General features: G+C 69.0%; 1 protein-coding gene across 3 annotated transcripts in view; it reads left to right on the forward strand.

The window, feature by feature from the left end:
- The first annotated feature begins 346 nt into the window (after positions 1–346).
- The window catches only part of AGAP1 (ArfGAP with GTPase domain, ankyrin repeat and PH domain 1), a 275,018-nt gene continuing 249,381 nt past the window's right edge, over positions 347–25,983 (forward strand). For 2 of the 3 annotated variants that reach the window (XM_055123421.1, XM_055123422.1), the window contains exon 1: positions 347–804. In XM_055123421.1, coding sequence (XP_054979396.1) covers positions 642–804 — 163 coding nt within the window. In that variant the 5' untranslated portion in view covers positions 347–641. The remainder of the gene's footprint in view (positions 805–25,983) is intronic. The other variant, XM_055123420.1, reaches the window with a different exon arrangement.

Consider the following 25,983-nt stretch of genomic DNA (forward strand, 5'->3'; position numbering starts at 1 on the left):
CGTCTCCGGCCCCGCGCGCCCTCCCGGACCCCAGTGCCCGTCCCCGGCGCCCCGCGCACCCTCCCCGCCCCCCGTGCCCGTCCCAGGCCCCGCGCCCGTCCCCGCGCGCCCTCCCCGGTCCCCCGCGCCCGTCCCCGGTCCCCCGCGCCCTCCCGGCCTCGGCCCCGCGCCGCGGACTACAAGTCCCAGGGTGCCGGGCGGCGGGGCGGGCGCGGGGCCGGATCCGGCGCGCGGGGCGGCGCGCGCGGACGCAGCGGCGGGCGGGGCGGAGGCGGGGCCGGGCCGGGCGCTGCGTGCCGGGGAGGGGGCCGGCCGGCGGCGCTCGGAGCGGGCTCGGCGGCTGGCGAGGCGCCTGGGCTCGGTCCCGGCTCGGCGGGGGGCCCGGGCGCGCGGGGCGGCGCAGCGGCGGGGCGGGCCGCGCTCCCGGCCCGGGCACTGGCCGCGTCGGCGTTGATGGCCTAGAGCCGGACGGGCCGCGGCGCGCTCCGCGGGGCCCCGCTCAGCCGCGCGTCCCGGCCATGAACTGAGCCGCGGCCCGCGCCCGCGCCCGCTGCGCCCGCTCCTTTCTTCTGGCCGGGGGGCGCCCCGGGGGCCGCGGGCTCCGGGGCGCGGGGCGGCGGCGGGGGGCGCGCGGCTGCACCATGAACTACCAGCAGCAGCTGGCCAACTCGGCTGCCATCCGGGCCGAGATCCAGCGCTTCGAGTCGGTCCACCCCAACATCTACTCCATCTACGAGCTGCTGGAGCGCGTGGAGGAGCCGGTGCTGCAGAACCAGATCCGGGAGCACGTCATCGCCATCGAAGGTGAGGGCGCGGGGGGGCGCGCGCGCGGGGGCGGCGGGGCGGACACGTGTGCGGACCCCCGCGCGGGGCCCGCCCGCCCGCCGGCTCGGCTCGTGGGCACGGGCGTGGGGGCGCCGCCGCCCGCCCGAGTGGCCCGGCCCGGCCCACGCCCCGGGGCAGCTGCAGGGGGGGGGCGGTTGGCGCCCCCGGGCCCCCGGTGACAGGTGACCGGGTCAGGGCCGAGCGCGGCCGCCGCTGTGTGGCGGGGCTGTTGGGAGAAGTCTGGCCGTCTGCGGGCGGCGCTGATCAGCTGGTCGGGGGCCGACGCACCCTCTCCTGCCCCTGCCCAGGTTCACCTGCCCCGTGCCGGCCTGTCCGCCCCACCGGCCGGCTCCTCTGGCGGGCTGGGCCATAGGGAAGGAAGGAGCAGCGGGTCAGCAGGGGCAGGGGACCGGCCACTCCAGGCCCCTGGTCCCCGGTGGTGGTCTCTGCGGCTCCCTCTCCGCCGGCCAGTGGCGCCCATTTCTCCAGCCGGATTCCTGGACCGGCTCCTGGCTTTGTCCCCTCGGCCCTGGCAGGGGCTCCGATGTGCAGTGGACCCCGGCGGTGGCTGGTCAGAGCCGTTTTCTTCCCGCGGTGCTGGCCCCGGCAGGTCAGGCGCTGGTCTTCATGCACCAGTGTCCCCAGCAGAGGCCAGGAGACAGGGCGCTGGGAGGGAGTGTCCACCTGGCCGAGTGCCACCAGCCCAGCCCTGCTCCAGCCTCCGCCGGAGAGAGGGGCCTCGCGGGGCGGGCCGGCGTCTGCAGGGGTATCTGGGTGGGCACGGCAGGTGGGGCCGCCCGCTGCTGCTTGGCAGTGATCAGGGTCCCTCCGGCCATCCCTGGTTTCCCGGAAAGGCCCGCACCTGGCCTCGCACCAGGCCTGACTCCTCCTACCTGGTGCCCTGTCGGCTGTGGAGACGCTTGCAGGTTTCTCCGGTGGCGGAGTCCAGGCAGCACAGGGCCGCGGAGGGGTCCCGTGGGGGCGGGGCCGTGGCAGCAGGACCCTGTGCCCTGAGCTGGCTCGCGGCGGGAAGGTGTGCCGTGTCCCAGCCCCGTCTCCTCCCCAGCCCTGGCAGTGCCCGCCGGAGTCTGATGAAACACCTTGAAAGCATCTGCAGCGCAGGGCCGCGCCTGGAGGCACCTGCATGCCGGCCGGGGGGGGGGGGGGCCCTGCGCCCCCCGCTCTGCAGCTGGACCCTCGTCTCCCCCGCCGTTCCCCAGCCTGAGCAGGTGCAGTGCCGCACGATGCCAGCAAGAAGCCGGGCTTGCGTGTTCCTGCTCTGTCTGTCTGTCTGTCCCTCCGACCCGTGCTCTGGTGGAGAGCCCCGGGCCTGCCTTTCTGCGGGGGCCCAGGGGTCCTTCCTGGTGGTCCGCACCCGTGCGGTTCTCACGAAGTCTCTGCGTCGGCCGGCGACTCTGGCTTGGGGCCTGCGTTGCTCTTGTCTCTGTGCTCAGGGCAGGCGCGTCTGCTCCGTGAACGCGGCTTTTCCGGCCCCTTCCGACGGGGCTCCTGTTCCCCGCAGTCCCGCCCACAGTGCCGCCGCCGTTCCCGGGCCTGGCGCTCTCGGAGAGACTCTGGCATCTGTCGTCTGGCTGGCCTGCGTGTGCGGGACGAGGCTGGGAGGGATCGTGACGCACCGCACGTGCCACCGAGGCTCCACGTCGCGTCCCTCGGGGGGGAGGCGTTGAGTCGTGCCCGGCCCCGCGCGCCCGCCGGCCTCTGCCTGTCTCCGGCTGCCCGTGGCTCTGCTTGTTGCAGGCTGCAGGAGGCCGTGGCGTCGAGGCATGCAGAGTCTGGCTCTGCGGGGCCAGGTCCGAGGCCTGGGGGGTGTGTGGACCCTGGGCCTCCCCCCCGGCCGGATTCGTGCCCGGCGTCTGTCTCTGAGTCCGCAAGTGGAGGTGCGGCCTCAGCAGGGCGCCGGCACATCCTCGCGGGCCCCATCAGAGGCGCTCGCCATGTGTGCCCGTAGGTGTCTGTGCTCTGCAGATGCCCCCCAGGCCTGCCCCGCCTCCGAGGGGGGCTGCCGTGGTTTCTGGCACCCCCATTTCCCGGCCTCCGTGTCCGACACACGGCGACGGTCCAGGTGGGTGGCCCTGTGCAGGAAGGAGCTGACGTGTGTGTCGGGTACTCGGGGCGCCCCGGGTGCAGGTGCGGGGGGGGGCCCGGCCGTGGCGGGTGGGCTCAGGGGGCCTTTAAGCGTTGCCTGGTGCTGGGGGGTGACGTGGCGTTTCTTCCTCCTCTGACTCGGACTTCAGGGTCTTACTCTTCTGACCTGAGTATCTGGAGTTTTAAAACTTTAATTAAAACGAAATACATATTGTTGTGCAGGTCTTGGCCTGGGCCATACCTAACCGTGCCCCGGGATCATGCCAGCTCTGCGCCTCGGGCTGGACCGGGCTTGGCCGCGGCCAGGGCCAGCACCTCCCCGGCCCTGTCCTGCTCCTGGATCCCACAGCCCCGGGCATCCGCCTCCGGTGCTCAGGGGGCCTGACCCACAGGTCGGGGTCCGGGAGGGGCAGGGGCCGCCTTGGCACGTGGGCGTCTCCTTGCCTGCGGGTGCCGGGGCCACGCGCAGCAGCCTGAACGGGGGTCCGAATCCCATTTCAGAAGCCCCCCTAGGGTGGTGGGGCTGAGGTGGAGGGGCCCAGCCACACGCGGTCACTCAGCTTCCCAGCAGCGGGCACATGGGCGTGCGCCAGCTCCCTGCCCACCCCCTGGGGTCCCTGTGGCTTCTGCGTCCTGCCCCAGGATCAGCCCTGGGGGCTCAGTCCCCACCTCGCAGTCCTGCCTTCGCCCTCCTGGGAGGGCCTCTGCTCGGGGACCCTCGGGAGACCCCCGCGGGTCACCTGGCACTAGCGTCAGGGCTGGCAGGGCACTGAGCCCCGGCCCTGCCACGCGCCTGCCCAGAGCGGGGGGCTCTGCTGCTCCCCCGGTGCTGCACGCTGGGAGGGGGCGGGGAGTGGAGAAGGCCAGGGGAGGGGTGAGAGGCGAGGGGGCAGGGGTGAGGTGAGGAATAAGGGGGGAGGGGGGAGGGGGAGGCGGGAGGGGGAGAGGAACGCCCCCCCCAGCCGGCGTGGGGCCCTGTTAATGGTGCTTGTGGGGCAGACCTGACCGGTCTCCCTCCGTGTGGACGGTCAGCGCCTCCTGGCCCCCTGCCGCATGCCCGGGCACACCCAGCACCAGCCCGAATCCTCGGGCCCTCGCGCCGGACTGCCGTGTGGGTCTGAGAATTGCTGGCGAGACCCCCTCCCGCCGCCCCCACCCCTGCAAGCAAGGGCAGAGGGCTCGTCAGGGGGCTGGCTGCGGGGTCCTGCCCTGCTGGCCGTGGCCGGGTCGTGGGCTCAGCGGCCGTGGTCTGTGATGACGCCGTCCCCGGCCTGGCCCGTCCTGACACCCCTCCACCACTCTTGGACCCCTCCGCGCCCACTTGTGTCCTGTCTGTGACGCCCCTTGGGTCCTGCGCTCTCCCTCGAGGCTGGCCTGTTCCCATCCTGGCCTAGCCTGGGCTCCTGGAGGGCAGGAGTCAGCCCGAGGACACCAGGGTCTCCGGGGGGCCCCGAGCCTCGCCAGGGTGCCCGTTCCCCCGGGCTGGCTCTCTCGTCCCCTCTCAGGGCCCGCCGTGCACAGGGAGGATGCTGTGATCCGGGTCCCAGAAGCAGGGACCAGGGGCCTTCGTGCTTGGGTGTGTTGCCGGGGCGGTTGGGGAGGCAGAGCTGGGCCTGGCCGTGGGGTGGGCATGGACCCCCGCCCCGCGTGTCACCGCGAGGCAGGAGCCGAGCGTGGCCCTGGCGGGGCCAGGCAGCAGGCTGGCCACTCACCCCTCTCTCGCCCGAGTTCTGCAGCGGGCCCGAGGCTGGGCGCTGGCGCCGCGGGTGGGCTGGGGGGCTGCGCTCTGTGGGTGGGGGGGCTGGGGGGTGTGGGGAGGGACGGGCCAGAGCTGCCCTGTCGTGGCACCGTGCCGGCCGCTTGTCCCCACCGCTGCCACCCAGGGGGAGGCTGAGCCCAGGCCTGCCCCACGGGCCTTCCCTCCCCGAGGGGCCGTGGGCATGGCCTGGGGGCTAGGGCCAGCCTGGCCCCACCCCGCAGCCCTGTGCCGGGACTTTTCCCCGCGCCCGGCGGGCGGGCGGGCGGGCCAGGCAGATGCCGCGGGGAGCAGCTCGCCGGGCGCCGCCAGCCCGTCCTGTCAGAGGGTGAACTCTCTGTTATTAGCGGCTTGAAAGGGCTGCCGGGAGCCCCGAGGAAGTGACTCAGAGGGCAGGAGCAGCCGCCGGAGCAGCTGCAGGAGCCTCCAAAACAGAACCCGCGTCCCGCACCTCCTCCGTGGCCCCAACGGGTGCTTGGTTTCCTTAAGACGAAAATCCCTCGTTTCCCCCAGCCCCGTGGGCCCCGCAGGTGTTCGCCCGGCCCGAGGCTCACTCCGGCTTGTTCTGACTGCCGGCACGGTCTTCCGGTGTTCAGGCACACCCGTGTGTACATGTGCATGCGTGTGTGCGTGCGTGCGTGTGGGTGTGTGCGTGCGTGTGGGTGTGTGCGTGCGTGTGTGCGCGCGTGTGTGTGCGTGTGTATGTGCATGTGTGTGTGTGTGCGTGTGTGTGTGCGTGTGTATGTGCATGCGTGTGGGTGTGTGTGTGCGGGTGTGTGTGTGCGTGTGTGTGTCTCCAGCCTTTGGGTTCTTCCTTCACGCGGCTGAGTTTGGCAGGGCGGCCCAGGCCCTGGTTATTTTTAAAGCCCAGGGCTTCGGGTTCAGACCCGGCGCTTAGCGCCGTGATTCCTTCCCCTCCCGAGTGCCTCTTCCTGAGCGGTGCAGTGCGCCCTGCAGATGTTGGCCCTAATCTCGGCAACAGCATCTGTTATTTCGCGCAGGGCCGCGGGCTTTGTGCGTGCCGCGGGGGCTGGGCCCTGCCTTCCGGTCCGGCCAGACTCATGCTCCCGGGAGAGGGCGTGTGCCGGGGGCACTGCCCAGATGCCTTTCCGACCCCGAGGCTGGGTTTGGGGTTTGGGGTCCGACCTCCCGTCTGTCCGCGACCCCTCCCCCGCGTGGAGCTGGCTGACACCCAGGGGCGCCCTGGGCGGGTGGTGGGGAAGGCGCTTCCTTGCAGGAGGGCTTGTGAATGGGCGGGGGGCTGGGAGCGGGTGCCCTGCAGGCGGAGGGCAGGGCCGGCGGGGTGGGGTTGTCACCCAGCATCCTTTCTCGCACCCGGCCGGGACAGGTGCCCGCCGTGGACTCTGGGTGTCAGGGCTGCTCCACAGCCGAGCTCTGCAGGGCGCCCTTGGACCCCGTGACGGGCACTTCCTGTCGGTGTTCCCGCAGGCGACTGTCTCCTCGGCCCTGTCCGCCCGCCCGCCCGCCCGGCTTCCTTGCCCAGGAGCCTTGGGGTCCCCCTTTCTGTTTCCCCTCTTCCTTCCTCTCCCTTTCAAAGCGGGAGACACCTCGTGGGTCTTGACCTTCACACACCCGCCGGCAGCCGTGGCCACCAGGGCCGGTTGGGCCTTGGGACTGTCACTTTGACGGGAGTAGTGCAAGTCTCCCCTTGATCGAGGGTCTGTCCCCTGGTGACGGGCCCAGGACTGCTGGCGGGGGCTTCCCCCAAAGGCTGCATCTCCCCGACCCTCGCACGCCCGCTAGGATGTTGGGAGAAAGATGTGTTAGACTTTTCGGCCAGCTGCTCCTGCAGAGATGCTCATTACCTCCAGAGGGGGAGTGTGGGCAGGGGAGCAGAGGGAGGGTGTGGGCAGGGGGAGCAGAGGGAGGGTGTGCAGGGGGAGCAGGGGAGGATGTGCAGGGGGAGCAGAGGGAGAGTGTGGGCAGGGGGAGCAGAGGGAGAGTGTGGGCAGGGGGAGCAGAGGGAGAGTGTGGGCAGGGGGAGCAGAGGGAGAGTGTGGGCAGGGGGAGCAGGGGAGGGTGCACAGGGGAACAGAGGGAGGGTGTTTAGGGGGAGCAGAGGGAGAGTGTGGGCAGGGGAGCAGAGGGAGGGTATGCAGGGGGAGCAGAGGGAGAGTGTGGGCAGGGGAGTAGAGGGAGGGTGTGCAGGGGGAGCAGGGGAGGGTGCGCAGGGGGAGCAGAGGGAGTGTGGGCAGGGGAAGCAGAGGGAGGGTGCTGGCAGGGGGAGCAGGGGAGGATGTGCAGGGGGAGCAGGGGAGGGTGCGCAGGGGGAGCAGAGGGAGTGTGGGCAGGGGAAGCAGAGGGAGGGTGCTGGCAGGGGGAGCAGGGGAGGGTGCGCAGGGGGAGCAGAGGGAGACTGCTGTCAGGGGGAGCAGGGGAGGGTGTGCAGGGGGAGCAGAGGGAGAGTGTGGGCAGGGGAAGCAGAGGGAGGGTGCTGGCAGGGGGAGCAGGGGAGGGTGTGCAGGGGGAGCAGAGGGAGAGTGTGGGCAGGGGAAGCAGAGGGAGGGTGCTGGCAGGGGGAGCAGGGGAGGGTGCGCACGGGGAGCAGAGGGAGGGTGTGCAGGGGGAGCACGGGAGGATGTGCAGGGGGAGCAGGGGAGGGTGTGCAGGGGGAGCAGGGGAGGATGTGCAGGGGGAGCAGGGGAGGGTGCGCAGGGGGAGCAGAGGGAGAGTATGGGCAGGGGAAGCAGAGGGAGGGTGCTGGCAGGGGGAGCAGGGGAGGGTGTGCAGGGGGAGCAGAGGGAGGGTGTGCAGGGGGAGCACGGGAGGATGTGCAGGGGGAGCAGAGGGAGGGTGTGCAGGGGGAGCAGGGGAGGGTGTGCAGGGGGAGCAGGGGAGGGTGTGCAGGGGGAGCAGGGGAGGATGTGCAGGGGGAGCAGAGGGAGGGTGTGCAGGGGGAGCAGGGGAGGATGTGCAGGGGGAGCAGGGGAGGGTGTGCAGGGGGAGCAGGGGAGGATGTGCAGGGGGAGCAGGGGAGGGTGTGCAGGGGAGCAGGGGAGGGTGTGCAGGGGGAGCAGGGGAGGGTGTGCAGGGGGAGCAGGGGAGGGTGTGCAGGGGGAGCAGGGGAGGGTGTGCAGGGCAGCCTGGGGATGAAGAGGACTGGGTCTGGACAGACTGGTGCCCAGTGGCCTGCGGTCAGCTGCCCTCTCCTGCCTGGGAGGTGGGTGGCCCCGGGGGCTGGGGTTGTTTTCCTCCAGGGGGCGGGGCGGTGCCCGGATCACATCGCCCTGATATCCCGTCCTGCTCTGGGGGGCGGGGGACACCGGACAAACAGGACATTGTTTTCTCCCCTTGGGCTGGGCTGGTGCTGGGTCCCTCCTGGGACTGGGACCGTGGGGTGGGGTTGGGGCACATGCGACGCCCCCCGGAGACCAGGCACCGGAGGGGCCGCCCCGGGCGTGTGGTGGTCTCCGCGCCTTGGCCCTCGCCCGCCAGCCGGGCCCCGCCTCACGCCCGCCCTCAGTGCCACGTTCTCCATCCCGTTCGGCAGATGCGTCGGGTGGCCCCGCCGTCTGCAGCGCGGCCCGAGAGCCTGTCCCTGGGCGCCCCACCCCGAGGTGCTCCCGGTGCCTGCGGAGACGCCCCGTTCCCGGCACATCCTTGAGCTGTTTTGCTCCTATTGTTTGTGACTGACGAGATGCAAGGGGAGCCGGACTCGGCCCACTCTCCAGGGCTCTGTCCTTTGTCGGGCCTGTGTCCTGGGCCCCGGGCCCGGGCCAGCCCGGAAGCTGCCGCGGGCTGGGGCGGGGCCAGGTGGGGCACGTGTGTGCGGGGGAGAAGGACCCCCCCTTGGGACAGGCCTGCGTGGGCCTGACCTGCCCTAACGCCTGGGCTGTTGGGGGGGCGGGCCGTGCTTTCCTGCTGTCTGGCACGGAAAGCCCCAGAATCCACGTGAGCATCTGAGTTAGTTATTTGTCTTGAGAGCCACACCCGGCAGTGCTCAGGGCTGACTCCCGGCTCTGTGCTCAGGGCTGACTCCCGGCTCTGTGCTCAGGGCTCACTCCTCACTCTATGCTCAGGGCTGACTCCTGGGGGGACTCAGGGGACCCTCTTGGTGCCGGGCGCTGAGCCCAGCCGGCCGCCTGCCTGCTGCCCTCTCTGTGGCTCCACCCGCAGGACCTTACCTGGCCTCCCCGGGGCACGGGGCTGCTGTGGACTCGGGCGTGGGATGTGTTCGGGGCGTCGTCTCCCGGGAGACTCCGGCCCCAGCGCAGGGCCTGGACAAGCCCCTGGGCTGCTGGTGGGGGTCAGGCCGTGGAGGGCCCCTGGACTCCGGGCGCTGGGCGTGTCCCCGGCCCACCCGCGGGAGGCTGTGCCTGGCGGCCAGCCCCCAGGGGCCCAGTCTGTCCCGTGGGCGGGGTAGGTGCCACCTCCTCCAGGCAGACGTCAGCCCCTCGTGAGCCTGCTCGTGGGCGTCTCCTGGGGAGTGACGTCCCCTCCTGCTTCCTGGCCGGGGACCCTGCGCACCTGCCCGCCCCCCCCCCCCCCCCGCAGGGGTTTCTGTGTGTCTCTGAGGCCTATCGCTCTGCCCTGCTTCTCACCGGCACTCGCCTTTCCAGGCGCCTTCTGCCGGGGAGGGGGAACGTGAGCCTGCCCCCCCACGCGTGTTCCCGCGGTGTCAGTTTCCCCGGCCCCTTCACTGTCACTGCAGCCTGCCTGCCTGCTCCGCTTGTTACAGATGGTTATTGCTCGTTTCCGCCCAGCCTGATGCAGCAGCTGATGGGATCAGAGCCGCCCGCATGTGCCTGTGCATGCACACACCTGTGCACATGTGTACACACCGACATGTGTATATGTACACATACACTGTACACATACACACATGCACAAATGCACATACATGCAGACACATGCCCACACATGTATATTGTACACACAGGTGCACACATGCACACATGTAAACACACATGCACAAATATATATACACACATGCCCACACATGCGTGCAGTACATGTACACACATGTGCACAGCATACAGTGCACTCACATGCACACATACACACTGCACAAACACTTGCATGACATTCTCACACACATGCATGCAGCACACATACACACGTGCACACATGTATCACATAATGCATTCACATACATGTGCACACATGGACACATGCTCACACATGCTCACAGTGCTTTCACACATGCATGAACATGCAGAACACACACAAGGTTTTAGGCATACACATGCAGCACAGTGCACGTCTTACATATGTGCACATGTGTACATGCCCCAAATATGTACACATGGACATGTATGCATGCAGTATATACAAAACATGTACATCCGTGCACACACAATGCACACAACATAGTGATCACACATGTATGCAACACATACAAGCACAGATGCACGTGTGCACACACATACGTGCACACATAGCGGTGAGGACTCTCCTTTCAGATCTGCCTCTGGAGCTCTTGGGCGAGTCCCCAGCGCCTGTGGGCTCGTGGGTCTGTGCGCAGCCACGCGGCCTCCTGACCTCTGACCTGAGCTGGGCGAGGAAGCCCCCTGTCCCGTTGCTGCCGGGGAGTAGGTGTGTGCTGCTGGGGCCACCTGCCCGGCTGGACCCGCGTCCCCGTAACTCCCTGAGCCTGGTCGGGGGGAGAGGCAGCCTGGATTTCTTCTCGAGTCTGGCTCCTGTCTCCGTGTCTGTTCTGGGGTCCAGCCCGTGTCCCGTGTCTAGGGTCCAGCCCATGTTGCCGTGTCTAGAGTCCAGCCCGTGTCCTGTGTCTAGAGTCCAGCCCGTATCTCCGTTCTGTTCTAGAGTCCAGCCCGTGTCCCGTGTCTAGAGTCCAGCCCGTGTCTCCGTGTCTGTTCTTGAATCCACCCGTGCCCGTGTCTGTTCTTGCATCTGGTCCATGTGCCCGTGTCTCTTTTCGGGTCCTTCTGAGCACAGTCCTCTGGACTCTGTGCTCAGTGCTCCCTCCTGGCGGGTTAGGGGAGCACACGTGCTGCCAGGGATCGAGTTTGTGCCAGCTCTGACTCAGTCCCTCTCTCCTGCCTGCGGGCTGCTCCCTGGAGCCGACTGGTGTCCCAGGACCAGAGCCCAGGTGATTGGGGTGACTGAGCCCGGGGATCCCCGAGCAGCCGGCCCCGTCTCACCCGCGTGCTCTCGGGCAAGTCTGTGATCTCTGCGGCCTCCTCCTGACACCAGAGTGACTGCTACGGCCCCGTCCACTGCTCTCTAGTCTCTGACCCCACACGCAGCCTGACCTGGTCAGGTGGAGGAGGGCCTGGGAGGCCAGGGGCGGGTTGTCTGAGCAGGACAGCGTTTCACACGGTGACTGAGGAGATTCTGTGAGGGAGGAACGCCTGTGCTCGCTTGGGGACCCAGTGGTCAGCGCTGACCTCTGCCGGTGCCCTGGTCTCTGGGACTTTCTGTTTGCTAGCTGCATTTCCCACGGTGACATCACAGATTCAGACCCCGGAGCCGAAAACCTGGGGTTAAAGCGACATTAAGAAAGGGAAACTTAGAAGGGCCAGGAATGCGGCCCAGTGGTCAGCGCACCTTTCCCATGTACAGGGGCCCTGGGGTGCTGCACACGGGTATTGAGGGGTGGCTCGACACGGCCATGTTCTCGGGGGTTCTGGCTTTTGAAATGGGGCTCTTTTTTTCTTGAGCAGTGAGTCCATTTGGCGGGAACCGGTAGACGCCGGTCGGCGCAGGTCAGCACAGCCAGAGCCCTCGACCTGCAGGCGGGCCCCGTGCCAAGGCCCGGGTTTCACTTTCCCGCTGCGCGGCCAGGCGAGCGCAGGTGGGCCGTGCCCCACCCCTGTTTGCCCTGCGGTGGGTGTTTCCTGCCGCACCCCGTGAGCGTGACCGGCTCATCCCTGCCCGTGTCCACCTGTCCCCCGGAACGCTGGGTGGTGCCGCCCGCTGCCCCGCAGAGTTGGCGGGTGTCCAGCGCGGGCGCGTGCTGAGGGCCAGCGGGGGAGTGGGTGGAAACTGACCTTTCTTCTGGGAGTCCGAGTCCATCTGGGCTCCTGGGCGCCTTTGGGGGTGCGGCGGGGGCTCCGGGGGCCTGAGCATTTCAGGGGTGCTCGACCCCCACCCCCACCCCCAGCTCCTGCGACCCCCGGAGGCGCCGCGAGAGCCCCGTCCAGGTCAGCGGCCTTTGCCCCCGCCCCCACTCCGGCAGACAGGAAGCGGCTGGGGTCAGGCCTGCCGGGTGGCCGCACATACCCCTGCTCGCTGGCCCGGCCGTGGGCACAGGGACGCTGGCCAGCGGGACTTGAGCCCAGAGGAGACGCGGCGGAGTGGTTCTCCGTCTGGGGTCCGGAGAGGGTCTCTCACTGCGCGCCCCCAGCCCTGAGTCCTGAACGGGGGTCTGCGGGAAGGAGGGTCCCCGCCCATCGCCCCAGGTGGTGTGGGGGCTCACCCCATCAGGGCTGCACGGGGAGAATAGGGCCCCCATCAGGAGGGACGTGGGGAGGGAGGGGCCGGTTGATGGGCGCCCCCCAGGCGTCCTGCGGGGATGGCGTGTCCACCATAGGGACGGCGCGTCCAGCAGCGCTGCCCCTTTCGGCTGGTTGCTGCCCACTGGTCTCGCTTCCGAGTCCCTGTCCAGCCCCTCCCCGCCCATCGCGCCCCCTTCCTCGCCTGCTGTCCCGTCCAGCCCTGTCCAGACTCGGCCTCCGCCTGTGCTGGGTCCGGCTTCCCAGCCGGTGCCCCCTGCACTGTGGGTGGGAGTGGGCAGGTCAGACCCGTTTCCCGGGCATCGCTGCAGTCCCCAACCCCCACAACTTCCCTGGAGCCCGGGTGTGGGGTCCTCATTCTGGCCACCGTGCCCCCAGCGGGTGTTGAGTCGCACACCTCCCGCCTCCTCTGATTGCCCCGCCCCAACCCCCCTGTACCCCTCAGCCCGAGGGCAGCCTCAGTCTCGCCCCTCCCACAGCCCCTCCCACAGCCGGTCCCCTCTCTGCCCCGCCCACTCAGCGTCACCCCTCCCACAGCCCCGCCCACTCAATCTCGCCCCTCCCACATCCCCGCCCCTCGCTCAGCCCCGCCCCTCGCTCAGCCCCCCCAGCGGTGCCAGCCACGGCCTGTCTGGGGGCTGACTTCACTCATCCTGGACCTGGGTGGGACCCGAGTCACCCATGGAGGCGCTGCACTGGGCAGCCGTGCCCGGTCGTGGTCAGTTCCCTGAAGCCCCACACCCCGAGAGAGGCCGGGTGGCTGTTCTCTGCCCTGCCTGTCAGTGTCCGGGCTGGGGGGCACGGTCACTGCGCCCTGGGCCTGTCAGGTAGAACCACTCAGGGAGGCCGCCTGACTCGCACTCGGCTCCTGCTCCCCAGTTCCCGGACCTGCATCTGTGTCTGTGTGTGCATGCATGTGTGTGAGCCTGCGTGTGCATGTGCATGTGCGTGTATATGTGTGTGCGTGTGTATTTGTGCATGTGTGCGTGCATGTGCGTGTACATGTGTGTGCGTGTGTATGCGTGTGTATATGTGTGTGCACGTGCATGTACGTGTGTGTATGCACGTGTATATGCATGTATGTGCATGTATATATACGCGTGTATGTGTGTGTACATGTGTCTATGTGTGTGCATGTGTATATGTGTGTGTACGTGTGTGTGCGTGCATGTGTGTGTACTTCTGTGTTTGTGTACTTCTGTGTTTGTGTGCATGCTGCTCTCAGGCCTGAGCCCATGTGGGAAACTTCCCTGCCTTGCCCACCCGCCTCCCACAGCCCCACCCACAGTTGTTAGAATCTGGAAACCTTCCCGTGCATTGGCTTGTTCTTGGCGTTTGGGCGACTCTGCCCTGTGGGACAGGGGCCCGGCTCTGCCCTGGGGGACGGGGGGCCCGGCTCTGCCCTGGGGAACGGGGGCCGGCTCTGCCCTGCGTGGCCGCGGCCAGTTCCCTGCGTCTCGTGTGTGGCCGCCCGCACGCCTGGCGACGTGACTGGCCAGGACTCTGGGCGCAGGGCTGGCTCCGCCTGCTCCGGACCCCGCCGCATCTTCCTCTGCCACGTCCGCCCCGGCCCTGCTGCCGGAGTGAGTGACCTGCCCACCCGGACTGGAGGTGCAGGCCGCCCCCTCAGCCGGCCCCGGTCGCCGCCCTCGGCAGGTCTCGGGGGAGCGTCCTTCCCGGCTGCGTGTGCTTTTGTGGCTGTTGTCTGTTCGGGGCCACACGCGGCTGTGCTCGGGGCCGCTCCTGGTGGGCTCGGGGGGGCCCCGTGGGGAGTCGGGGATAAACTAGGGTTGCCGTATGCGGGGCAGACACCCGGCCAGCAGGTCACAGTGGGTGTCCACAGGGATGGGGCCGCTGGACGGGCCGTGAGTGGGGGATGGGCAGCAGCGGCCACTGGGCTGTGTCCGGCTGATGGCCGAGGGCCGCACAGGCTGGGGTGCTCGTACCGTGGACTTCCGGCGCCTCTGCCAACCAGCTGAGGTCCTGGGTGCCCTCGGCAGGGTGGGGATTTTCTCTGCCCATTTCCAGTCAGTGTCCCCCCGGGGTGCCCATGGGCCCTGACCCCATGCAAACCCCAGTGCCCATGGCTGGCAAGGTGGCACCCAGGGGCGGTGGTTTAAAATTTATTTTTTGTCTTTTTTGCCACACCTTTTGGTGCTCAGGTGTTGCTCCTGGCTCAGTGCTCCTGGCTCAGTGCTCAGGGATTACTCCTGGGGGTGCTGGGGAATGAGCCTCTGTTGCCTGTGTGCACGGCAGGTGCCCTTGTGGGTGGCAGCTGGGAGCCCCTCCCCTCCCAGTGCCCTCTCCCTGTGGCCAGCCCTTGGGTTTCCATCCCCTCCTGTCTGGGCACACCCTGGTCAGGGGGACTCTGCTCTCTGCCTGCCCATCTCACACTCTCCGGATACGCAGGTCGTCTGTTTTTTTGGGGGGGTCACACCTGGCGACGCAAGGGGTTCTTCCCGGCTCTGCACTCGGGAATTACTCCTGGCGGTGCTCAGGGGACCGTATGGGATGCTGGGACTTGAACCCGGGTCTGTTGTGTGCAGTTGCAGTGCCCGCTGTGCCATCGCTCCAGTCCCCTCGGGTTGTCCCGTCGGCACGGCGGGCAGCGTGCCTGGGACCGTATCCTGACGCCGTGCCCAGCGAGCCCGGAGGCCCGGAGGGGTTCTCGCCTCCCCGCACAGCCCGGCGGGAGGGCGGCCATGAGGGCCCCCGGGCAGGCTCGGGCACGGCTGTGACTCAGTCATTCATCCCCATTTACTTGGCAGCTGCAAAATTCCATTTCATGTTTGCAGCCAGAAGGCCTTTGGAAACGCAGAATATCCCCGCTGTAATCCGGTTATAAAAAAAGATTTACATTAAACACACACACACACACACACACACACTCGGGCACACACGTACAACACACACACACACACACACACAGAGGCCCGCCTGCGCCAGGTGTGGCGCGTGGTCAAAGGCAGCGTGTGTTTTGCGTGCTCAGGGCCGCCGGCTCTTGCCTTTCCGAGCCGTGCTGGGCGCCGCGGCCCCAACAGTAGCAGGAAAGGAAACACGCCCCGGGGCCGGGTCAGAGCAGGGCACGTGTCTTGGGGGGAAGACCCGGCCCCGAAACAAAAGCGGTGGCCGCCGCGTGCCAGGGTGGTCGGGTTGCGGGGAGGGCGCCTGCCTGGCCTGCCCCCCGCCCGCCCGTCCGGCCTGCCCCCCCCGCCCTGCCCTGCTCGTCCCCACGGGGTGGCGTTGCCCTCCCTGTCCCCCTCGTCGGCGTCCCGGTGACCGGCGTGGGGCTCCCCAGGTGACGGAGCTGCCAGCTGCCCTGCAGTGCTGTCCTGCAGTGCTCCCTGCCCACGTGGATTGGTGGTGTTTGCTGCAGGCTGTCCAGAGCCCGGATGGACGGACGGACGGACAGACAGACAGACGGATGGGAGCCCCAGGAACACGCTGCACACAGCCCTGCTCTGGGCCCGCTGGGTGGGTGCCCCTGCTCGTCCTTTCGGGGGGCGGGGGGCCTGGCCTGTCTGTCACGGCTGGAGGCTGAGACGTGGGGGTGGGGCCGGGGGCTGTGCCGCCCCCCCCACCCCCACCCCGGGAGTGCAGTGAGGGCATCGCCCCCGCTCTGGCCGCTGTTTCTAAAGTAGAAACCATGTGTTACAGTGACCCAGAGGGTCAGCCCAGGTGCCCAGACGGCGGCCGGGGGGAGCTAGTGCCCATCTGCCCAGCCCCGGGCTGTGGCCTCGCTGACCCCTGGTCTGGGGCGCCGCTGCAGGGACGGAGGGAGGGAGGGAGGGCTCAGGGAGCCCGACCCCGAGCTGCGCCCCCCTACTTCACGCAGGGCTTCGGGGACCCCTGGCTGCGGCTGTGCCCGCCGGGGTGCCCGTCCCCATCGCGATGGCCCGGCCTGGGGGCGCCCTGTCTTGCCCTCTCGGTCCTTGTCCCATGCACTGGTCTGCTGAGGCTCCAGGCCCCCCCGGCCCCCACCCTGCCGCCTGGTACCGCTGCTCGCAGTGCTGGCCAGGGGCCGCCCGTGGCCGCCCGCAGAACACTGAGCCTTTATCTCGGGGACAGCGCGTGTGGCCGCCGTCCCCGGGGCCAGGGAGGCTCCCGCAGTGTCCGAGTGTCCGTGCCCCTCCCCTCCCGACGGGCCCCGGGGCGTAGCGGCTCCCCCGTCGGGGCTCAGGGACTCAGGGACGGGCCTGCAGGCAGGTGGTGCCCACTGGCCCCTGGCCCACCCGGCTGGGCCCGAGACAGCGCCCGGTCTTGTGCCAGGCTGCAGGCTGCCCTCTGATGGTTTTGGTGTTTGGGCCGCACTCCGTGGTGCTCACGGGCTCTGTGCTCAGGGACACTCCCTGGGGACTCCGGGAGCCTATGGGGTGCTGGGGATCGAACCCGGGTCAGCTGTGGTGTGCAAGGCGGGCGCCCTCCCCGCTCTTCTCTCTCCGGCCCCTGGCTTCATTTTCCCAGCAGGGGTCTTGTTTGGGGGGCCTGGGTGGGGCCTTCCAGACGGTGCCCTCGGGCCCGAGGCCACTCCTGATGGCCCCGCCCACCCAACAGACTGGACGTCCACAGCGCTGCGGTGTGGGGTGTCAGCAGGGCCCCGCACGGCGCTGCGGTGGGCGGGGGTTGCTGTGTGGTTTGGGGCCCGAACTTGGGGCTGGCACCGACCGGGCTTGTTCCCCTGAGTGACTCTGTCCTCCGGCCGCGGGTGCTGATCCCGCTGAGGGAAGCGGCTCTCCCAGCCGGGCTTCTGAGGCGGCCGAGTCCAAGCGCCCTGCCTCAGTTTCCCTCTGGCCTCCGGCCTGTGTGCGTCTGGGCTCTGGAGCAGAGGCCCAGTGCCCTCCCGGCCCCCCAAGGCGGGCGCCCCTGCAGAGTGGGGGCGGCCTTGGCCATGGCCTTTGCCTGTCCTGGAAGCGTCGGCCCCCTGGTGGCCCCCGGGCTGCTCCGGGCTCCTGGCGCACATTGGCTTCGGGGGTGAGTCGCCTGCTGTGGCTGCAGTCGACGTGGTCCGCGGGGCCCGTCCCTCCTGTGCGCGGGGGATTCGTGTCCCTCGGTGGCTGGCGGCCTCCTGCTCGCTCCCGGGCGTGCGACCGTCCTGGGGACTCTCAGACGGGCTCTGTCGGGGGGTCTGGATCACGTGACCACCCACCCAGCCGCCTCACGGGTTACCCCACGGTAACCAGCCCCGTCGCTCTGCGTCACGTGCGCAGTGTGGCTCGTGGAAAGGTCATCACGAGGCCCCGGGCTGGACCCTGCCCCTAGACCCCGGGCTGGACGCTGGACCCTGCCTGAGACACCGGGCTGGACGCTGGACCCTGTCCCTAGACCCTGGGCTGGACGCTGGACCCTGCCTGAGACACCGGGCTGGACGCTGGACGCTGCCTGAGACCCTGGGCTGGGCCCTGCTGGGACCCCGGGCTGGCGGGCACCGTGCCGGCCAGCACACTGGCCAGAGCCTGGGTCCCTAGAGAGTCTCGCCTACGATCCAGTCATGCCCCCCTCTGAGGACGAGTGGCCGTGTGTGAGCTGGGGGCACGGGGACGAGCGTCGGGGACCGAGACACTGTCCGGGGCTTGGAACTGTCCAGGGTGTGGCCACGGCTTTCTCGCCCATGTCTGTCTCCTGCACTCGGCGCCTGTTCACGTCCTGGCCAGCGCTGGTTCCCACAAGCGTCCCGTTAAGTCTGCTCTGCCGGGACCCTGCAGTTGCTGGGGGTCTCCAGCATCTCCCAGGGGGACCCCAGCGTCTCCCTCCTGGGACCCCGACGTCTCCCTCCTGGGACCCTGCCATCTCCGGGGACCGTGACGTCTCGAGGGCTCCCAGCCTGGACACAGCCTGGCCAGGGGGTTCGGCAGGGTCCGGGTGAGCTGGGGTGTCTCAGCAGCCCCCGTGCGGGCGGGCAGGGTCACCGGGACAGTGCGGTGATGCCACAGAGCCACAGTGGGCCCCTCAGTGCTTGGGGTTGGGGCCAGTGCAGGAGGGCCCCGGGCGGGGTCTTCTGGTGGTGTTTGGGGGTGGGTGCCGGAGGCTCTGGGAGGGTCCCACAGCCCGGCTGGCGCCTCGTTCCCTGCAGACACACCTCTGCTGCCCCCTGCTGGCCGGGCGGGGCTGCCCTGGGCCTTTCCCACCTTGCGCCCTCAGCGCTCATTTGGGCCAGAGAGATTCTGCCTGTGCGGGATGGGTGAGGGGGCGGGAGGGCAGGGCCCCCGTCCCGCGGGGCTGGGAATGGGGTGGGCGCCGGGCCGGGCCCCTTTGAGGGCCCGTGGGCCTGAGTGCAGCCGCCAGCGTCCCCGCTGCCCCTCGGGGGCCTCACCCGCACTGTTCCCGTCCTCCCTGGCGGGCCTGGGGGACCCCGGGTGGTGCCGGGCGTGGGACCCGGGTGGGCCGCGTGCAAGCCAGTGCCCCAGTCCCGGGCTGCCCCTCCCTGGCCCTGTCCCCCTTCCTAGCGGGTCCTGCCGGCCGGTGTGTGCCGGCGTCCTGGGCCCGGCCCTCTGGGCACCGAGGGCGGAGGGGAGTCCTGAGCAGAGCAGGAAGCAATTGGCCGGCCTGTTTCCTGCCGGGCGTCCAGGCCCCGCCGGCCTGGGGACCCGGTGCCCCAGCCCTGTCCTCACATCTCACGCCCGGGAGCCTGGGACCAGCTTCGGTGCCGCCTGATTCGGGGACAGCTCCCAGCAGCGGGTGGCCGGGGGGCTGGGCCCTGCGCGCGCCTCAGCATGTCGGGGTCTGCTCTGGCTCTTTCGCATCTGGGGAGCACTGCTGAGACTCTCGGGCTGCTCCTGGCTCGGTGCTCGGGGATATGTCCTCCCAGGGGGTTGGGCTCGCACACCAGTGCTCGGGCCCGGGTCTGCCCCTGGGCACTACCCTTCTGGGGTCGTTTGGGGGTGGTGGGCCCGTGCTGCCGCCTGGCTGTCCCTGTCGGAGAGAGAGGAGATGCTGGCCTGTGCCCGGGGTCCTGGAAGGCCCTAGAGAACTTCCCCTGGCCCTCCAGGCTGTGCTGGGTGCCCTCGTTCTGGGGCATCTGGGTGCTGACGGGCTTCCTGCGGGCACCAGCTGCCCTGCCCGGAGGGTCACGGTGCCTCGTCCCCACCCGTGGCCTTGCCCTGCGCAGCCAGGGGGGCTGGGACATGTCTAGGGTCCCGGGAGTTGGGGGTCCCTGGGCAAGCTCCCGGGGAGTGGGGGGTCCCACAGGAGCCCTGGGGAGGCTCCCGGGGTCCTCGTGGAGACGGCAGCTTTTTTTTTTTTCCTTTTTGGGTCACACCCGGCGATGCACAGGGGTTACTCCTGGCTCATGCACTCAGGAATTACCCCTGGCGGTGCTCGGGGGACCACATGGGATGCTGGGAATTGAACCCTGGTCAACCGCGTGCAAGGTAAACGCCCTCCCCGCTGTGCTATCGCTCCAGCCCGAGACGGCAGCTTTCTGCCCTGTGTGGGCGTCGGTCCTGCTGCTGCTGCCAGGAGACTTGCCCAGGACATGCCCTGCCGGACCCTCTACCCAGGCGGGGCAAACCCAGCCTGTGGTTGGCCCTAGCAGGAAACCAGCCTCACTCCTGTGCTGACCCCTTCATCGTGCGCTGACCCTGTGAGCGTGCTGACCCTGTGTGTGCCCTGACCCCGTGAGCGTGCCCTGACCCCCCCATGAGTGTGCCCTGACCCCCGTGAGTGTGCCCTGACCCCCCCCCCATGAGCATGCCCTGACCCCCCCCCCATGAGCATGCCCTGACCCCCTCGTGCGCATGCCTTGACCCCGTGCGCGTGCCCTGACCCCGTGAGTGTGCCCTGACCCCCATGAGTGTGCCCTGACCCCGTGAGTGTGCCCTGACCCCCATGAGTGTGCCCTGACCCCGTGAGTGTGCCCTGACCCCGTGAGTGTGCCCTTACCCCATGAGCGTGCCCTGGCCCGTGAGCGTGCACCGTCCTCGTGTTTCTGCGTGGACCCTGGCAGAGGCCTGAGACCTGGCGGGGCTGAGTGGACGGTCCCCGCATGTGCCCTGTTGCCTGCCGTTCCCCCCACCTGGCCACAGTTGCCCGGGTCTCGGGTTGCGGCTGGGCTGTGCCCCCGCGCGGCTTCCCCAGACCCCAAGTGGCCGCTGGCGTGAGCTGCCTGGGCTCCCGGCCAGGCCGAGGGCGCTGGGCGGGGCCACGTCGGGGACAGTGCTGAGCACCCGGGAAGGCCTGCTGCGAGGGGGGTGTGGGAGGGTCCCGAAGTCTCTGGGGGGGGCGTGAGAGGGTCCCGCAGCCCTGGGGGGACGTGGGAGGGTCCCGCAGTCCGGGGGTGGGCGTGGGAGGGTCCTGCAACCCCGGTGGGGGCATGAGAGGGCCCCGCAGCCCAGGGGGGGGGGCGTGTGAGGGTCCCGCAGTCCCTGTGGGGTGCCTGAGACGGGCCTCAGCCCCGCCCGGCTCACTCCCGCCCTAGTTCCTGGCGTTTCTGGCCCTGGTCTAGTTCTGTCTTTATCAGGCGCTCAGATGTTCCCCCTCCTCTGTTAACTGTGACCCGGAATCTCTCTCCGTGTCCGTCTATCCCTGCGTCCGCCCGCCCACCGTCTCCCCGGCCTTGGTTTCTCTCCCAGAGCCTTAGGGCGGAGGGTGGGTTCTAAGAATAAAGTCTGAGCAGGGAAGCCGAATGTGTCAGCCTGACCTCTCGAGCCCTGGACAAATATGCAGACGCTTCTAGAATGTTCTCAGGCTCCCTGTACTTCCTTTACCACCCCCGCACCCCCGCTGCCCTCTGGCCCCAGCCTGCGGCAGGAAGCGGCCGGATGGGGCAGCCCCCGGCCCGCAGTGTGGGAGCCCGGCCCGGGCGCTGTCCCCAGGGAGGACACGGCGGAGTGTGAGAGACGCGTCCCCCCCAGCAAGTGACGTCCACGGCCTCCCCGGCCAGAGTCCCCACGCACAGGGCCGAGATGCTCCCGCCACGTCCCCGGGCCGGTGAGTCTGTCCTGCCGTCTGTCCGGCCGGCCCGTCCGCCCAGGGCAGCACTGGGGGTGTGTGACGCCCCTGGCTCAGGGACGCTGCCGCGCTGTCCCTCCACGGGCCCCGGGTGCTGGCTCTGGGGCTGGGCCCCTTCTGGGGACACTCTGGTGTCCGGCGGCCCCCACGGCGGCTCCCGTTCCCGCCTCTGTCACCTCCCGGAAGCTCCTCCTGCCGCCTGTCCGCGCCTCCCATCCGCCCCGTCCAGGGCCCGACCGGGCAGTGATGCGTGCCGGGGCACCTCCCCACAGGGGACGCGTCCTGCGTGTCTGTGTCTGAGTGTGCGTGTGTATCCATTGTGCGTCTGAGTGTGTGTGTGTATTTCTGTATGCGTGTGTGTGTTATTTCTGTGTGTTTCTTTCCTTATGTGTGTGTGTGGGTGTCTTTGTGTATCAGTAGATCTGTGTGTGTTTCCATATGTGTGTGTCTGTGTGTATCAGTAGCTCTGTGTGTTTCCATGTGTGTATCAGATCTGTGTGTGTGTTTCCATATGTGTGTGTCTGTGTGTATCAGATCTCTGTGTGTTTCCATATGTGTGTCTGTGTGTATCAGATCTCTGTGTGTTTCCATATGTGTGTCTGTGTGTATCAGATCTCTGTGTGTTTCTGTGTGTCTGTGTGTATCAGTAGCTCTGTGTGTTTCTGTGTGTGTATCAATAGCTCTGTGTGTGTTTCCATATGTGTGTCTGTGTGTATCAGATCTGTGTGTGTGTTTCCATATGTGTATGTCTCTGTGTATCAGTAGCTCTGTGTGTGCGTTTCCGTGTGTGTATCAGTAGATCTGTGTGTGTTTCCATATGTGTGTGTCTGTGTGTATCAGATCTCTGTGTGTTTCTGTGTGTGTCTGTGTGTATCAGTAGCTCTGTGTGTTTCTGTGTGTGTATCAATAGCTCTGTGTGTGTTTCCATATGTGTGTCTGTGTGTATCAGTAGTTCTGTGTGTGTTTCCATATGTGTGTGTCTGTGTGTATCAGATCTCTGTGTGTGTCTGTGCATATCAGTAGCTCTGTGTGTGTTTCCCTGTGTGTCTGACGGTGCCCGGGGGCTGTGTGGAGGCTGTGTGGCAGGTCCCGGGGGTGGGGCCGTGTCTTGGCACCCTGGGTGTGTCCCCGGGCGGGTTCCTGGAGCAGCAGCGCCCGCCTCGGGCCCGTGTGGGCAGAAGCCGTGGCCCCGCGTGGCCCTTCCGAGCTGCTGTCCGCGGGCAGTGTCAGGCGCCGCCCTCTCGGTCAGCAGGCTCGTCCTCGCGGGGGCCAGGGTGCCTGTCCCTCACGCCGAGTCCTGGGGCCGCGCAGGCCTGAGCGTGGCCGAGACGCGGGGGTGGGGCTGTCCCTGTCTCGGGCTCCTTCTGCCCTGCTGTCCCCGGGGGGGCAGGTGTGGCCGTGGAGGGCGGCTGGAGGCTGTGTCATGGCCGGTGCTGGAGAAGGGGGTGCCCCGTGTCCCCGTGCTCCCCAGCGCCAGGCCGAGGCCCATGTGTCCCACGGAGTCACGCGGGAGAAGGCTTGTGGCGGCCAGGGTGGCCCCCAGGGTCACGGCCGTGTCGCCGCCGCCGGGCCCCTCACAGCTGCCCTGCTATGACCTTGGGCCCGCGTGTCCCGGGCTGGGGGGCTGGGGGCAGCTCCGTCCTGTTGGGGGGATGGCTGTGCGTGCCGGTGCCCACGCGGGTGTGGCAGGGCTGCGGTGTGCTTGGCACCCTGCTGCCGGTCGCTCTCTGGGGGTGCGGGGACACGTGTCAGGGTCCTGCCTCTGGGGTCTCGGCTCCCGGCGCCCCCGTGTGTCCTGAACGCTGACCGAACGCGCGGGCTCCAGCGTTGCGGCCACTGCCGGAGTGTGGGGGGGCAGCAGAGCCGCAGGGCTGGTTGGGGGTCTGCTCGGGTCCCCAGAGCCCCCCATCTCGTGCTGCTTCCTCTGCTCAGCGGCAGGTGTCCGGGGGGCTCGGGTGGGCCCTGGCCCCGGGGAGGCCGTGCAGGGGATTCGGGGGTGATGGGGCTCAGGGGCCGCCCTGGACAAGCCCCGGGAGCTGCCACTGAGACTGTGCCCCAGGCCATGCACTGCCGCGGGCAAGGGCCCCACTCAGGAGAGCAGCGCTATGCACCAGCAGCAGAGGGGCTGTGGGTCGGCTATGGATCTGGCTGTGGGTTGGGCTGTGGACTGGCTGTGGGTTGGCTGTGTGTCCGACTGTGGGTTGGGCTGTGGGTTGGCTGTGGGTCCGGGTGTGTGTCTGACTGTGGGTTGGGCTGTGGGTTGGCTGTGTGTCCGATTGTGGGTTGGGCTGTGGGTTGGCTGTGTGTCTGGCTGTGGATCCGACTGTGGGTCCGGTTGTGGGTCGGCTGTGGGTCCGGCTGTGTGTTCGGCTGTGGGTCCAGTTGTGGGTCGACTGTGTGTCCAGCTGTGGGTCGACTGTGGTTCCGGCTGTGGTTCCGGCTGTGGGTCTGACTGTGGGTCCGGCTGTGTGTCCAGCTGTGGGTCCAGTTGTGGGTTGACTGTGTGTTCAGCTGTGGGTTGGCTGTGGGTCCAGCTGTGGGTCTGACTCTGGGTCCGGCTGTGGGTCAGCTGTGGGTCGGCCTGTTTCTGAGAAGTCTTTGTCCCTGACGGCAGGACCCCCGAGCTGGGTCCAGGGCTACATCCGGGCCCTGCTCCCGGCCTCGCTGGCCGCCAGGTGTCCTGTCCCCGTCTCCAGTGGGGCCGCAGCGCACTCCCTCCCGCCCTGGGGTGCCCTTCTGCGGGGGGGCTGCTCCTGGACGCGGGTCCCCCTGTCTGAGTGCTCGGGGCCCGCCGTGGTCTGGGCTCCAGCCCCGGGTGGTCCCGAGCCCTTCCTGGGGGCAGCCCTGGGCTCCTGCTCTGCGCCGGGCATGTCCAGGCAGGGCGTCCCGCTGGCCGGGGCTCCTCCTGCTGGACCCCTTTGTCGTAAGCCCCCGGGGACTTGAGGACTCTTGGCCTGACGCGCTCGCCCTGCTCCGGGAGGGGCTGTTGGGGTGCCCGGGAATTCTCGGGAACCGGCTCCCGCTCATGCGGGGCCCACGGGCGTGGGGGAACTCGGTGGAGGCTCACGCGGGGCCCCCGGGCGTGGGGGGACTCGGTGGAGGGCCCAGGCTGGCCGGCTGAGCGCGCGGGTCGCCTTGCGGTGCTGCGTGATGGTGCCGGGGCCGTGGTGGGCCACGGGGCGTGTGGTGTCGTGGCGGGGGTCCTCCCCGAAGTGCTCGTGCCCAGCTCAGTGGCAGTTGCGGCGGGGCAGGGTGCGGGTGCCGGGAGGCCTGCCGCGTTACCTTTGACCCTCCGCCTCTGTCCGCCCGCACCGCGGCCTTTGATCTCTTTATCTGTTCTTTCGCTTTGAGGCTCAGACTTGGCGTCGCCCGGGCCGCGTCCTGGCGGGGCGCGGGGACCATGTGCGTGTCGGGGTCAGTGGGCATGACCCGCCTCACTCTCCCCTGGCAGGGAAACGGCTGTTTCTGCTTCCTCCTTGCTCCCTCGAGCGTCCTGCCCGGTGGGTCCCCGTGTGGGTCCCCCATGCCCCGAGTCTGCGCGGTGCCGGGTCAGAGTCCGCGTGGCACCCCCGTCCCAGCTCCTGGTCAGGGCGGGCTCTGGGTGCCAGCGGCCTGGGGGTCCAGGCCTCCGTGGGGGCGCCCAGACCCCCGCACACACGGCCGGAGCCTGTCAGGTGGTCGCTCCCGTCTCTGATCCCACGGGGTGAGGCTTGTCGGGGCCCCGGGCTCCCCAGGGCCCTCACTGCCTCCCCCACCGAGGCTGCACCTGGCACCGCCCCCTCACGTCCTGCTCCGACCCCCCCCCCGCCTGGCACAGCCTCGTCCAGCCGGTCACTTCCCGGCTTGGCCCGGGGCCCTCTGGCTTCTGGGCCTCTGGGCACTGACTGGCACCTCGGGAACGGGGGCCCCGGGGGCCCGCGCATGGTGCCAGGCCTGGCCTCAGGCCCAGCCCGTGGGGACCCCCGTCCTTCAAGGTGACGTTGGCCCGGGGACAGCCCTGCTGGGCCTGTGCGCAGGCGGAGGTGCCCCGGGCCGGGGCCGGGCGGGGTATCCGCAGTTTCTCTTGTTTCCTGGCGGTGTTCAGGGCCCTCTCCTGGGGGCTGGGAGGGACCCTTGCTCTTCTTCAGGGGGCGCAGCTGCGTTTCCCCTTTGCGATGGCGAAGCCTGGCAGCCCCCCGCCCCGTGGGCAGGCCCGTGGGGGCGCCAGTGACCACGGGAAGCCCCTGAGGGGAGAAGCAGGGAGAGCGGGAGAGCGGGAGAGCGGGGCCGGCCCGGGGCGGGGGTGGCTGTGAGACTCGCCACCCGCAGAGGAGCCCTGGGGCGGCTGCAGCTCTGCCCGGCATGGCCGTGTCTGATGCCCCGTGCTCCGGCCGGGACCAGCGCTGGGCTCCGCGTGTCCTGGGGTGAGCATGTAGAAGGTGTAAGGGGTGTGTCGGCGCGAGGTTTGAACGTGTGTATGGGGGAAAGAGTGTGTATGTAGGGGAGGGTGTGAGTGTGTGAAGGGGAGGGTGAGTGTTGAGGAGTGGGTTTTAGGGTGTGTGTACACGTGTGTGGACGTGTGTTCATGTGTGTGCATGTGTGCGTGCGTGGGTGTGTGCATGCGTGTGCATTGTGTACATGCATGTGCGTGTGGGGAGAGAGCGGGGCGTGAGCGTGTCCCCTGTGGGTTGGGGCTCCTCCAGCCAGTTCCCGTCCAGCCTGTGGCGCCCGGCACACCGGCCGTGCCCGTCAGCCTGAGCCCCAGCCCTGGCGTCCCGGCAGCTCCGGGCGGCTGTGTTCCTGCCCACAAGCCCCGGGTCGTGCTGGGAGCCGCCTGCCCGGGGCTCTCGGGGGGCTGGCGCGGGCCCTGGAGTGGGAGGGGACACGTGACGCTGGGCAGGACGCCAGGCCCGGGCAGTGTCCGAGCCCCCC

Source organism: Sorex araneus, chromosome X (assembly GCF_027595985.1).
Source record: "Sorex araneus isolate mSorAra2 chromosome X, mSorAra2.pri, whole genome shotgun sequence".
Taxonomy (NCBI): domain Eukaryota; kingdom Metazoa; phylum Chordata; class Mammalia; order Eulipotyphla; family Soricidae; genus Sorex; species Sorex araneus.